This window comes from Onychostoma macrolepis, chromosome 19 (genome assembly GCF_012432095.1).
Source record: "Onychostoma macrolepis isolate SWU-2019 chromosome 19, ASM1243209v1, whole genome shotgun sequence".
NCBI lineage: Eukaryota > Metazoa > Chordata > Actinopteri > Cypriniformes > Cyprinidae > Onychostoma > Onychostoma macrolepis.
This window is the reverse complement of record NC_081173.1, coordinates 30,015,385-30,029,719: the sequence shown is the minus strand read 5'-3', so window position 1 is coordinate 30,029,719 and position 14,335 is coordinate 30,015,385. Positions and strand designations below refer to the sequence as shown.

General features: G+C 37.3%; 1 protein-coding gene across 2 annotated transcripts; it reads left to right on the top strand.

Moving 5' to 3' along the window:
• The first annotated feature begins 380 nt into the window (after positions 1 to 380).
• sp4 (sp4 transcription factor) lies at positions 381 to 14,114 on the top strand. 2 transcript variants are annotated; one of them, XM_058754023.1, is made up of 7 exons: positions 381 to 928; positions 1,243 to 1,328; positions 2,996 to 3,611; positions 5,242 to 5,997; positions 7,822 to 8,026; positions 9,222 to 9,421; positions 11,190 to 14,114. In XM_058754023.1, the coding sequence occupies exons 1-7, from the start codon at positions 922 to 924 to the stop codon at positions 11,438 to 11,440; spliced, it is 2,121 nt and encodes a 706-aa protein (XP_058610006.1). In that variant the 5' UTR covers positions 381 to 921; the 3' UTR covers positions 11,441 to 14,114. The 2 variants fall into 2 exon arrangements, with proteins under 2 accessions (XP_058610006.1, XP_058610007.1); XM_058754024.1 differs by lacking the exon at positions 381 to 928 and adding an exon at positions 958 to 1,077.
• The last annotated feature ends 221 nt before the right edge of the window (positions 14,115 to 14,335 follow it).

Sequence of the window (14,335 nt, the reverse complement as noted above, 5' to 3'; positions counted from 1 at the left end):
AAAGTGAACAAACACTTTTCGCGGTCGCCATCGCGCGAAACGCGACGCCTCGGCAGTTCTTGTACAGTTATTCTTCCGAAGCGTTTATTTATTTCATTTAACAGTCGTGATAGACTTAAGGGCGTGTGTTTCGCCGAACTGGGCCGGTGGTTCGTGTTTCTCCACCCGTTTCCATTCGCCCAACCCCCACAAACCACAAAAACCCGCCCTTCTTCAGTCCGAACAACCGAACGTGATAACACCCCCTTACGCGACGTCACTCCCGCCGTCATGGGACTTGTAGTCCGCTGCACTTAGAATCGAACGCGCGCCGCTCGCTTCGGAACTACAAGCCCCAAACATCACCACGCCCACCGTCCAATCTGAATATGTGGGAGGGGAGCATCCGCCCACAAAAGCCACAGCAATTTTAGAGTGCCTCAAATGCAATTGTGCATCAAAAAAGTGAACAATTGGAAATTCGGGAAATGTCGTGAGTGAATTCCGCACACAAAAACCTCCGGGGGAGAGAAAAACGGAGCGGCCCGCGCGTGATGGTTTGGCATTCATAGATATTTAAATGAAAGTGGGTGGGCCTTCGCGCAGACGGAGCTCTCTGACAGACCTGCGCTTATATCCGCGGAGGAATATTATTTAATTCCGGCTCTAACAGCGCAGATAGGCCCGGGTTGAACGCGTAAGGGACCGCCGCCGTTCGACGCGAGACGCTCGGACTCGCTTAGCATTTTGAGCTCCGTTATTGAAGGGTGTTTTTGCATTGGCACCGCCCTTCCTGACGGGGTGGGTCCGTGCGTCAGAGCTGCGCCACAGTCTGCGGCCGCTGGAGAAAATAGGCCGTCCTTCTGCTGGGCTGTTGCCTGCCTTCTGCCTGCCTGCCTTTTTTCTCTTAAACAACTCCTCTCCGGGTTTCATTAATGCGGAATGAGTGGTACGTACCCTCCCCTCCTTATGCGTCTCCACCCCTTCATTCTCCATGCGTGCGTCTGTGCCATCTATCCATCGCTGTCCCCCCACTTTCATATGGGATCTGCTGTTTATTTGTGCCCATTGATCAGTTTTGGGTCTTGTGCAATGCCTGTAAGGGACAGGAAGGCTTGTTTTGTGGGATATTGATGTGTTTAGAGGTCTAGGAGGTTTTTGCATGAGAAAACCTGAGCTTTTTGTCTTGCTTTACTAGTGCATTGCATTTCATTCATTTCCAACTCCAAATTCACCTCTGCTTTGGGTTTGACTTTTTTTCAGATCAAAAGAAGGAAGCCATGGCCACAGATGGGGGGAAAGCCAGCGGAGGTGAAGTTGGTACGAAAAGGAAAAGTTCTGGATCGCAGGTATCCCAAATGTCAAGTTTGACTCAGATGGTGTCTCATAACTGCCCACTTGTTTGTGCACCAGAAGCACTTCCTGATTATTGCAGGGCGCTTCGGTGCACAGTTACACACATTCACACTGTTCCTGTCTTAACCTGTTACGCTTTGCAATACTTTGATAAAACATTTGTGAACTGTGTTAGGTAACGCTTTTAATCTTAACATTTCAGAATCTGAACAAGCGTTTCATTATAATGATTTTGCACAAACATGCAGTGGTGTCCAAAAGTCTCAAATGGCATTTTAGCGTTTGAAATCTAGTTTTAAGCTGGAAATAAACTGAAAATGTAAGACAAAGTAACATAATGGCATCAAATATAAGACAAACATTGAAGAATCTGATCTATTTCTTGGTCACCAAATAGATGTAACTAAACTTGTGACAGTACATGAAAATCATGTTTTGTTCATGTTAGCTCTATTATAGTAAAAATAAATAAATAAAAAAAAAAGAAGAAAAAAAAGAAAAGACATTCTCAAATTTTTGTACACATTTCAATGAAATGTATTTTATTTGTAAATATAAATAATATAATCTATATAATATAAAGAAAAATAAAATTTTTGTGACAACAAAGATAACCTAATTTTTTTTTGTCAGCACCAGTGCTGCAAAAAATAGTAACAATTAAAAAATTAAAATAAAATAAATAATAAAAATATAAATAAAATACTTGTATATGTATGTGTGTGTATATATATATATATATATATATATATATATATATAATTTGTGACATCAGAGAACCTGATAATTGTTTTATGTCAGCTCCAGTGCTGCTGTCATTAAAGCAATAAATAAATAAATACATGCATAAATAAATATTTTATTTATATAATATATTAAAATTCTAGTACATTTTCACTGAAATATATTTAAAATTTAAATAAAATACAATGCACATAAATAATTTTTGTGACAACAAAGAGAACAATAATCATGGTCATGTCAGCAACACTACTACTGTCATATAAATATAAATTAATGGTAATAATAATAATATGAGCAAAATATATCTTACATCTTAATTTCGTTTAAATTTTAACTTAAATATATGTAATTTGTAAATGTAAAAATAAATAAATAAATAAATAATATATATATATATATATATATATATATATATATGTGTGTTTTGTGGCAACAAAGAATGTCAGTTCCAGCTGTCATTAAAGCAAAATAAATAAATAATTTTAATAATATTTTCTAATTTTTGTTAACACAAATACATTTCATTTTTAAATATAAACATAAATATTATAAATAATGAAACATAAATAATGTAGATTATAACATGTAAAATAATTATATAAATATTATTAGAAATGTTATTTGTAATAGAAAACATTTCAGAAGCATTATCACCAGTGATTTCAGACTTTTGCAACTCTCTTTACTTGAAATATTTGAGTGTGTGTTTGTGTGTGTAATATTTAAGAGTTAGTTTAACAGAAAAGCCTTCAAATGAGTTTTTTTGCCATGAAGAGTTTGTCTCTGGAGGCCTTGATCGTGAAATGGAGAGACTGTGGTTCACGCGCCCACTTACTCTTCCTGTGAGCCCGCCCACATCTGCTGACACTGACATATCACTGTGTGTGTGTGTGTGTGTGTGTGTGTGTGTGTGTAGGATGCACAGCCGTCTCCTCTCGCATTGCTGGCAGCGACGTGCAGTAAAATAGGCGGTGTTGGCAGTGAGGGTCAGACAGCCACGCAGCAGCAGATAATAATCGACCCCAACCAAGGTCTGCTTCAGCTCCAGAACCCGACGCAGCAGCTCGAGCTGGTTCCCGCGCAGCTGACGGGAAACGGCTGGCAGATCATAGCCACTTCCCCTGCCGCTGCAACCAAGGACAGCGTTCAGCAGCCGGCGGCCAATGAGAGCACAGCGGGACGAAAGGTCAAGGCGGCGGGTTCGAATAATGCACCTGGCTCACAGCAGCAGCAGCAACAGCAGCAGTTTCAAATCATCCAGGTGCAGAATCTGCCGAACTCGTCGGGCGGGATTCAGTATCAAGTCATCCCGCACCTTCAGACCGCCGACGGACAGCAGATCCAAATCAGCCCTAGTAACCCCACGGCCTTAAGTGTCCAGCCCGAACAGATCCAGCTCATTCCCGCCGGAAACAACCAAGCCATTCTGGCCACGCCCCAAAGGGCGGGATCAACCGGCATCGTCACGCAAAACCAGACGATTCCGCTTCAAATCAGGCCGTCGTTTCCTTTGCAGCTGCAAACTATTCAAGGTACGCAGAAAAAGTTTTAGAATTTTTATTATATGTGACCCTGGAGCACAAAAGCAGTCATATGTAGCACAGATATATTTGTAGCAATAGCCAACAATGCATTATATGGGTCAAAATTATCTATTTTACTTTTATTCCAAAAATCATTAGGACAGTAAGTAAAGATCATGTTCCATGAAGATATTCCGATTAGTAATATGCATTGCTAAGAACTTCATTTGGACAACTTTAAAGGCGATTTTCTCAATATTTAGATTTTTTGCACCCTCAGATTCCAGATTTTCAAATAGCTGTATTTCGGCCAAATATTGTCCGATCCTAACAAACCATACATCAATGGAACGATTATTTATTCAGCTTTCAGATGATGTATAAATCTCAATTTCGAAAAATTTACCCTTATGACTGGTTTTGTGGTCCATGGTCACATATGTTAAAGTGCCCCTATTATGGGTTATGAAAGGTTCATATTTTGGTTTTGGGAGTCCCCAAGAACAGGTCGACTTGCATGCAAGGTCAAAAAACACTTTCATTGTCTTATATTATGCATTTATTTTTACCTTATTTGCTCAACGTCTCCCAAACGATTCGTTTAACGATTCATTTTTCCAAACCCCTCCTTTGCTAATCTGCGGTGATTGGTCCAATTGCTCGATTTCATTTAAAGCAGTGTTTGTGAGCGCAGTGCTGCTTTGTGTACAGCGTTACTGGGGAAACAGCTATTTTTAACGCTCGAAAAGCGGCACCTAGTGGCAAAGAATGAATTTGCATTTTCATTCAGACCAACGCGAAAAAAGTTTTCCCAGGTATGCGTGTGCAACAAGTGGGCCGGCAATATGCTAATGATTGATGTCAACATGAAACGGCTTGGGATTCGTTTTAAAAATGACTCGTTTCAATGATTCAGAGTCGACTCTTTCTTTTGAGAGACAATAACTTTATACACGGTGCACTTTCAGATTTAAAACTCTGCAGGATGTTTTCATTCACTTCAAAAATCCATAATAGGGGCACTTTAATGTAAAAAAAAAATCTTGTGTAATATAACTTGTTTGTTTGTTTGTTTGCTGTTTTTTATTGTACTTGTTAAGGTCCGTTCACACTAAGGACGATAACTAAAAAGATAACGATTAAGATATAGTTCTAAAAATCGTTCTCAATATTAAAGAATAGCAGAGTCCACACCACAGCGATAAAGATTAAAGGCACGGAGATATTGTGTGTTTCTGTTCAATTTTGCCAACAAAAATATTACCTATGAAGCCACAGCAGAATTGTTGCCCGTCTCCGAGCAACAAAGCGGTGTTTAGTTTCTGAATGAATCCGCATTTTGAACGAATCGAATTAATTACCGCCACCTGCTGGCAGTTTTAGTTTCTTCTTTAGAGTATCATTTCATTTATTAAAAATAAATAAACATTAAAGGGATAGTTCACCAAAAATAAATAAGTAAATAAATTCTGTCATCATTTACTCACCCTCATGTTGTTTCAAACCTGAATGGCTTACTTTCTTTTGCACAACATAAAAGAAGTTATTTTGAAGACTGTTGGTAACTAAGCTGATTTGGTTACCAGTGACTTTCACTGCATGAACAAAAATAAAATAAAATAAACTACTTCTTTTCAAGGTACGCAAGCGCCTATGGTGACGACGCTACCTATTAACCTCGGCGGCGTGACTTTGGCGTTGCCAGTCATCAATAACGTTACAACAACAGGGGGCGGAGCTTCAGTTCAACTCATCCAATCGAGCGATGGAAGCATTTCAAACGGAAACCAAGCGAGCACAACGGAATCCATGTGCGCGACGGCCAGCGACACGATCGCAGATGCTACGACGTTATCTACTGGAGCTGAAAGCCAGAAAGACAGTCAAGCGGGCGAGTCGGACGCCCAGAATCTCGCCCAATCCAACGGCCTCCAATCTGCATCCGAGCAGCCCGGCCAAATCCAGCAGTTCCAAATCGTTGGGCATCCGGTTCTCCAACAGATCCAGATCCAGTCGCCCCAACAGCAAGTAGTCCAGGGCTCCATACAGACTTTGCAACCGGTGCAGCAGAACCTCCAGCTGCAGGCCTTCCAGAACCCCACGCAGGTTCTGATCCGGACGCCCACGCTCACCCCGTCGGGTCAGATCAGCTGGCAGACGGTGCAGGTGCAGAACGCCGGCATGCCCCAGCAGCTGACGCTTGCACCCATGGCGTCCAGCTCGAGCGGAGGCACGTTCACACAGATCGCCCCGCTGACGCTCGGCGGGTCGCCCATCACGCTCAGCGCCGCCCAGCTGCCTTCTGGGACCGGGGTGCAGACGGTGAACATCGCGGGGCTCGGGGCGGCTGGAGTGCAGGTGCAAGGCGTTCCGCTCACCATCACCGGCGTGCAAGGTAAGCCCCTCTCATCTGTCATGTGACACCTGTTGAACTCAGTATGTGAAAATAGAGGCCAGTTATCTACATGAAATAATTTAGCAATTTATTTGGAATTAATGCACAGTGCTCAGTTGAATTCATTTAAACAGATGTAGTTGATGGGTCTCATGACAAAACATGTTCATGTTCACCCCTAAATCAGCAAGAAAACGAAGCCTGTGCATAAAACTATTAACATTTTTGAATTTCAACGGTGATTCTCATTGAATATTTTTAGTTATAAGTTCTGTATATATACAGAAAAAGCAGCATAGAAAATACTACCACGATATAGAAACACTATACAATTTAAAATGTAATTAATTAAATGGTTAATAAAAATAATTTAAAAAATCTAAAAAATATTTTTTAAATAAATAATTAATAAATTTTTTTTTTTTTTTTACATTACAGTAGTGACTATGAGGCAGGATTATTATAGTTAAAACTAAAACCATAAAAAACCTTCGTTACTTGAAATAAAATGAGCTTTAACTTACATTTATATGTAATAAAATATATATTATTTTATTTTTTAAGCTAATAATAATAATAACAAAAACTTAAAATTACTCTAACTAGCTAAAATTATAACGGAAAATATTAAAAATTAATGTTGAATATTAATAAAAACTAATAGTATCTCAGTTATACTAAAATAACACTTATTTATTTATTACAATAATTAAAAATTTGGGTGTAGGAAATGTGCTTACTTGTCAGGAAAATAATGTTATAAAGCATAACATTTTAATGGTTTTAAAATTAGGCCTCATTTAATCTGGAAAATTATAATATAATTTTCTCCCCTTTGTTTTTGAGGAGAAGTTTGATCTGGCATAAGTTATTAATAGATGTTGCAATAATTATCACAGTATTTGTAACCACATATGTGACCCTGGACCACAAAACCAGTCATAAGGGTCAATTTGAAATTGAGATCCATCTGAAAGGTTTTCATTGATGTATGGTTTGTTAGGATCGGACAATATTTGGCTGAGATACAACTATTTGAAAATCTGGAATCTGAGGGTGCAAAAAAAATCTAAATATTGAGAAAATCACCTTTAAAGTTGTCCAAATGAAGTTCTTAGCAATGCATATTACTAATCAAAAATGAAGTTTTGATATATTTATGGTTAGAAATTTACAAAATATCTTCATGGAACATGATCTTTACTTAATATCCTAATGATTTTTAGCATAAAAGAAAAATGGATGATTTTGACCCATACAATGTATTTTTGGCTATTGCTACAAATATACCCCAGCGACTTAAGACTGGTTTTGTGCTCCAGGGTCACATATATCCAAAATGTCAAATGTGGCCGCTGTGTTTCTTGATTAAAACTATTTCATGTTTAATTTAGTTTTCTCAGACACTAGTGAACTAGTGTGGAACAGTAGCATGAAATGTAATTGTGTGTTTTTCCATAGCCTCTTTATTACTCATGAAGTAAAACAGCAAATTAATTTATATTTTATGAGTCAGAGTCTGAATGTTATTTCCAAATGCTTTGTAGGGTGTCAGATTTCAGATTCTTTGTTATTGGACGTTACATGTCTGGATCCACCGTTGACTAGGCTTTATTATGGAAAATAAGGGCTATTTTAACAGATTTCGACTGGAAGCACAGGAACTCACAAACATTTGTTTGGTTCAGAACATTTATGACGCTTGCTTTTTGAGGTCTAAATGTTATTTCCCAAAACGTCCCAAAATCCACGTTTTGAGCAGTTCTCTCAATCAAGCATTCACAGAGTTATTTGATCAAGTGTGCGGTTTGTGAATTCGCACAGGTCAGCAGCAGGGTCAAGAGGGGGTCAAAGTTCAGTCCGCCCCGGTGACAGTGACCGTTGGCAACATCAGCAGCACAACCCTGAACACAGTGAGTCCAGACCAGATGGGGCAGGTCCAGAGCCCTTCGGACCAGGAGGGTCAGCCCAGCAAGAGGCTGCGCAGGGTGGCCTGCTCCTGCCCCAACTGCAGGGACGGAGAGGGGAGGTACGTCAGCCAGGAATAAAGGAGTGTAATGTGAGAGTGTTAAAGTTAGGGACCGAAAGAGATTAAACCAGGGGATTAAAAGGGGTGGGGGTTTTTTCTTGTTCGTGCTGGGTTTTTTTAGCAGTATGGAAGCTTGTTTCTGTCATGGGAAAAAAGTAATTGCAGCATTTTATCTCACAATTCTGATTCTGTTAGTTTATGTCTCACCATTTGGACTTTTCTTCTTTGAGTTTATATCATGCAATTATGAGAAAAATGTCAGTTTTGCAAGATTAAAAAGTTTATTATTCCGTAACAGAAAATAAAAACTGAATTGCAAGATATATCCTCAGAATTCTAAGAAAAAGTCAAAATTTATAAGTAAAAAAAAAAGTAAGTAAAAATGATGAGTGAAAAAATAAATTTTGACTTCTTTTTCTCACAATTTTGACTTTTTTCAGAATTCTAAGAAAAAGAAGTCAAAATGGTTAGAAATAAATAGAATCCTGAGAAGAAAATGTCAAAATTGTAAGATATAAACTCATAATTTAAAGAAAAAAGTTAGAAGTTAGAATTGTGAGATATAAACTTAAAATTGCAGGATCAAAATTGCAGGATCATAATTCTGAGAAAAAAACTTTTTTTCTTTGAATTCTGAGTTGCATCTCGCAGTTGTTTTTATTTCTGCCACAAATTAAAAAATAAAAAGGTAATTAATTTTTTTATTAAATCTCACAATTCTGAGAAAAAATAAAATCTGAATTGTGACATATAAACTCAGAATTGTGAGATTAATTTAAATTTTTAAATTTTTAAAATTTTTAGAGGAAGAGGAAACACGCTTCCAAAGTTAAGAACCACTCTCAGAAAATGTAAAATGTGTTTTTAGTAGATCAGTACAAAAAACAAGATATAGATAGATGGATAGATAGATAGATAGATAGATAGATAGATAGATAGATAGATAGATAGATTTTTGTTTTGTTTTTCTTGTTTTTTGTACTGATCTACTAAAAACACATTTTACATTTTCTGAGAGTGGTTCTTAACTTTGGAAGCGTGTTTCCTCTTCCTCTAAAAAAAAATTAAAAAATTAAAGATAGATAGATAGATAAAAAGATAAACAGTATAGATAGATATAGATATATACTACAAATGTTTAAAGTCTCTTTAGTGTGTTAGGTTTTTTTAGCGTCATTTCTCTGTATTCTGACAGAAATAACAGTGACCCGTCAAAGAAGAAGCAGCACGTGTGTCACATGGAGGGCTGTGGGAAAGTTTACGGCAAGACGTCTCACCTGAGGGCTCACCTGCGCTGGCACACGGGAGAGAGGCCGTTCGTCTGCAACTGGATCTTCTGCGGGAAACGCTTCACCAGGAGCGATGAGCTTCAGCGGCATCGCAGGACGCATACAGGTGCACAGACAAGCACACACCTGCGCACAACGGGACGAAAACACGCACAGGAGGAATGAAATCAACACGTGTGTGTTTATATCAACCAGGCTGATTAACCAATCAAACCTCCTGTCAGCTCCAGAAATACAGTACACACAAATAGTGGTTAAAACTGTTTTTTTGTTTGTTTGTTTTTTCAATTTGACATAACTATTTATTTTAATTTATACTTCTTGGTATTAAAAGAAATATATTTTTTAAAAAGTAAAAAAAAAAGTGCAATAAATTATTTTACATTTAATATTATACAATTTTATATAATTTAATATGATACAAAAATTATCACGATACTTGTCACAATACAATTTTATTTCGATTTTTAAATGTATTGCGATATATTGCAATTTATTACCTTTTTCCAATTTCAAATTATGTCCCCAAAGGAAAACTTTTTTTTTTTTTATCTGTTTTAACTAAAAATAAACTTTTTTTCAGTTCAATTTTATTGCTGCAGTGCAAAATGGGATTGTCAAGCAGACAAACTGACCAACACTTTCATGAAAACCTGTCATAAATGTTGTATGCACCTGGCAAACTCAACTATTTGTATTACAGTCCAGTCTAGTCCACCTTAATTAAATGTAAACAGGTGTGCACTGCTGTGCTACTACAGGTATTTTGAACAATGCAACTTGAACTTGTACAAAAACGTTGTGCAGACCCTTCAGCAAATGGGGCATTTGAAAGTAAATTACTGTTAAATTTACAATAAATAAAACATACATCTGATTTAAATGCGGAAGGGCTTTCCTGATAACTTTATAAAAAAAAAAAATTACAAAAAAAACTCAACACCACCATCTAGTGGATTGTAAAGAAATTTATTTTATTTTTCTACCAAATAGTATGATAAAAGATCGATATTTAGCGTCTGTGTATCGATACAGTATTGCCGCAGATTTAGTCATTTAGCAGACGCTTTTATCCAAAACGACTTACAAATCGCAATCAAAATCAACAAAAGAGCAATAATATGCAAGTGCTATAACAAGTCTCAGTTAGCTTAGCATAAGTTTTTTTATTATTATTATTATTATATAATAAATAAAAAGAAAATGCATAGAATAGAAAAAAAATAGAGCAAGTTAGTGTTAGAGGCCTGTTTTCCTTTGTTAATTGTGTAATAAAAAAAGAAATAGAATACAAAAAAAATAGAGAAGCTAGTGTTAGTTTTTTTTAAAGAAAAAAAGCAGGTCGTAAATGAATAAAGTGCAAGTCAAGAGACAATTAAAGATGGAAGAGATGTGTTTTTAGCCGTTTCTTGAAGATGGTTAAGGACTCAGCTGCTGGGATTGAGTTGTGCAGGAGGGAACAGTTAATGTGAAAGTGATTTTGTGCCTCTTCGGGATGAACAATAAAGCGATGTTCACTTGCGGAACGCAAGCTTCTAGAGGCACATAAGTCTGAAGTAATGAATTTAGGTAAAGGGGTGCGGAGCCAGTGGTGGTTTTGTAAGCAAACATCAATGCTTTGCATTTTATGCGAGCAGCTATTGGTAGCCAGTGAAAATTGATAAACGGAGGTGTGCATTAAAAATGAATCTGGATTAATTGTAAAGGTTTGATAGAACTGGCTGGAAGAGAGCATTGCAGTAATCCAGCCTGGAGAGAACAATCAGCAATGGGCCACCTTGACCTTTAGATATCTGTTTTGAGTAACCCACATCAGTCGAGCACAGAGCTGAATCTGATCTGAATAAATTAATGATTTTCTCTGTCCTGTTCAGGTGAGAAGAGGTTCGAGTGTCCGGAATGTTCCAAGAGGTTCATGCGGAGTGACCACCTGTCAAAGCACATCAAAACCCACCAGAACAAAAAAGGTGGGGCGGCACTTACCATCATCACCACAGATGAGATGGAGGAGGAGGTGGACGAGGTGCTGGGCTCGCCGAGGATCGTCACTGTGGCGTCGCTCTCGCAGGATTCAAACCCGGCCACGCCCACCACTTCAAACAATTTAGAGGAGGAGTTTGAGTAGTTTTCCCTCCAAAAATAATCAGCTGAAAGCACCACGATATTGTTTGTCGGTTTGTTTATAGGTTGATTTGTTTATGTTCTTCATTCTTTTCTATCGATGGACAGCTGTTTGAGCGCACTCGATTTTTCATATGGAAATTTACTACTATCAAATATTATGACAAAGAATAATCTAATGGAAATATGGAATCGTATGAGTTGTTAAGAGACAAGTTGAACGATGGCGTTTGTTTTGTTACAAGTAGCACAAGAAGTACTGAAGTTCCCAGATGCTCCTGAAGATGCCGCTATGCACAAATATAATATATATATATATATGTTTTCAAAGTGGTTTCTATGGAAAGTCGTTTCCGCCACAAGATAAAAAAATTAAAAAGTAATTATAATTTTTTTTCTCACAATTCTGACTTTTCTCGTAATTCTGTTTTTATTTTGCAGTTCTGACATTTCCTAGGAATTCTGAGTTTAAATCTCACAATTCTAACTTTTTCTCACAATTCTGTTTTTATTTTGCAATTCTGAGTTTTTCCTTTGAATTCAAAGTTAATATCTCGCAATTCTCACTTTTCTTATAATTTCTACATTTATTTTATATTTCGCAAGTTTTACTTTTTTCTCACAATTCTGATTTTATATCTCACAATTCTGCCATTTTTCCTTTGAATTCCGAGTTTCCTTTTGCAATTGTGTTTTTTTTTTTTTTTCTGCCATGGAATAAAAATATAATTTTTGCAAGATTCAGACTTTTTTTCTCACAAATTGTGACTTTTATTCTTTGAATTCTGAGTTTATATATCGCAATTCTGCGCTTTTTTTGTATCTCAACTTTTTCTCCGCCATGGAATAAAAAATAAAAAATGCGACTTTTTATCTCGCAGTTCAGACTTTTTCTTAGAATTGCGAGTTTATATCTCACAATTCTGACTTTTTCCGCAATAATACATTATATCTTTGAATCCTAGACTTTTTTTTTTACAAGTGCAAGAAAAAAAATCTGAATTGTGATATAAACTCAGAATTGCGAGATACAATGTAGAATTGCGAAAAAGGTCTGAATTGTGTTAAAAACGTGAAATTGCGAGGAAAGGCAATCTGAATTGTTCTATAAAAATTCGCAATTAATTAAAAAAACAAATCTGTGGCGGAAACAAGCTTCCGTAGGTTTCGGATTGAACATGCAGTCGGGGATGAGAATCTCGGAGCTTCACGCGATGGTCTGGTTTTGCGTACGATCAAGCTAGAAAGATGAGCACCTAACAGATCTTTAGTACACGATTAGAGTCGCAGCACAAGCTAGAAAGCGACGCCGTCTGTGATTGGAGCGTGTCGCGAAGCGTCAGCCAATCACGGCCTCGCGTACAGGCATATATAATAATATAATTCAGGCATATATAATAATATAATCGACGATTCAGCAGTCAAACTTTTATGTAGGAGAAACGAGATTATAGAGACGGGCTATTTAAAGAAAAGCACATTAGATTTACAAATAATGCATTCCAGTTACGATTACTTTAGAAAAAAAAAAAAGTAAACGAGAAAGAAAACAATCTAGCTTTCCAAGACATGTTATGTTAAACGAAAGCAATACTATAAAGACAATCTTTACCATGTTTACATTACCGAGGGGTAGAAAAGGTTTAAGAAAAACACCTAGAGAAGTTCTCTCTGATCTCAAGTCATATAAACTGTACTCTGATGCCTTAACAAACACTGCAGTACCACTACGTTACGGCTGGGCAGGGGAACGTGGGGCTTCGACTGTGTTTTCAGAAATATTCGTGTGCAGTAGCGCCCAGGTGACCGCATTTAGCTTTTTATATACGATGGTGAACACTGTGGGAGCGAGCGACGATCCGCTCCAGCCCTTGTGAAGATCCCCCGACCTGCGTCGAAGTGTCCTCCCGTCGCCCGTTGACTTTCTTGCGCTCTCCAAAGAGATTCGACCCACCGACTCCCTCCAAACGATCCCTCTGGACCGGTCATGGCGGGGCGGGAAACGTACCCTGAAGCCACTTCGATGAGTTTGATGTTGAGAAATCTGTGGCGTGGCGTTCTTATTCGTGACTTTCGTTTGGTTTCGTTTCATTTCGAGCCCGTTTTTCGTTCCCACACAGCACGATGCCGCCTATGTGTATGCGCGCGTGTCTAATTTATTATTTATCCTTCTATTAGTATTTGCTAATGTGTATTGTGCGCTATTGATGCAGAGATGACGTGCTGCATGGTTCATTTCCGCTAACGATCTCTATTTAGTAACGTTATTTCTAAACGTGGTCCTTTTAGAAGTAAAACCATGGCTTTTAATTTATCTGACGTTTCGCACCATGACGTGTTTCAAATGGAGAAAAAAAAAGTTTAAAAAGAAATGGTTGATACCAAACAATTATAAATAGATGTTTTTTGGTAATATTTTCTGTGGCGAGCGATTTTCTTTAATATTTTCTAGTGACACCTCATTTGTAAATCATTTTTCTAAGATGTTCCTTTGTCCTCATGGCATTTGATAATGGGTTTTTTGCCAGGTTAGCCTGAAAGGCTGCAGTTTATTGATATTTTTAAAATAACTTTGTACAAACGTGTTATGTTAATGGGTAAAAAACAAAAAAGAGGAAAAAGAAAAAACTTTGCCTGCATAACACTTGAAATTAAAGTGAGTAATTCTGTCTTAAATATTTAATGTCTATGTCTTATTCTTTATTTCAGTCTGCTCTTATTTACAGCGTGAGCTTTAGTATAAAACAACACTTTACTGTAACGGTCCATTTGTCAACATTAATTACCTACATTAGTTAACATACTTCTTAAAGAAGTTGTTCATCCAAAAAAGAAAATTTGCTAATAATTCACTCATCCAAGATGTAGATGAGTTTGTTTCTTCATCAGATTTGGAGAA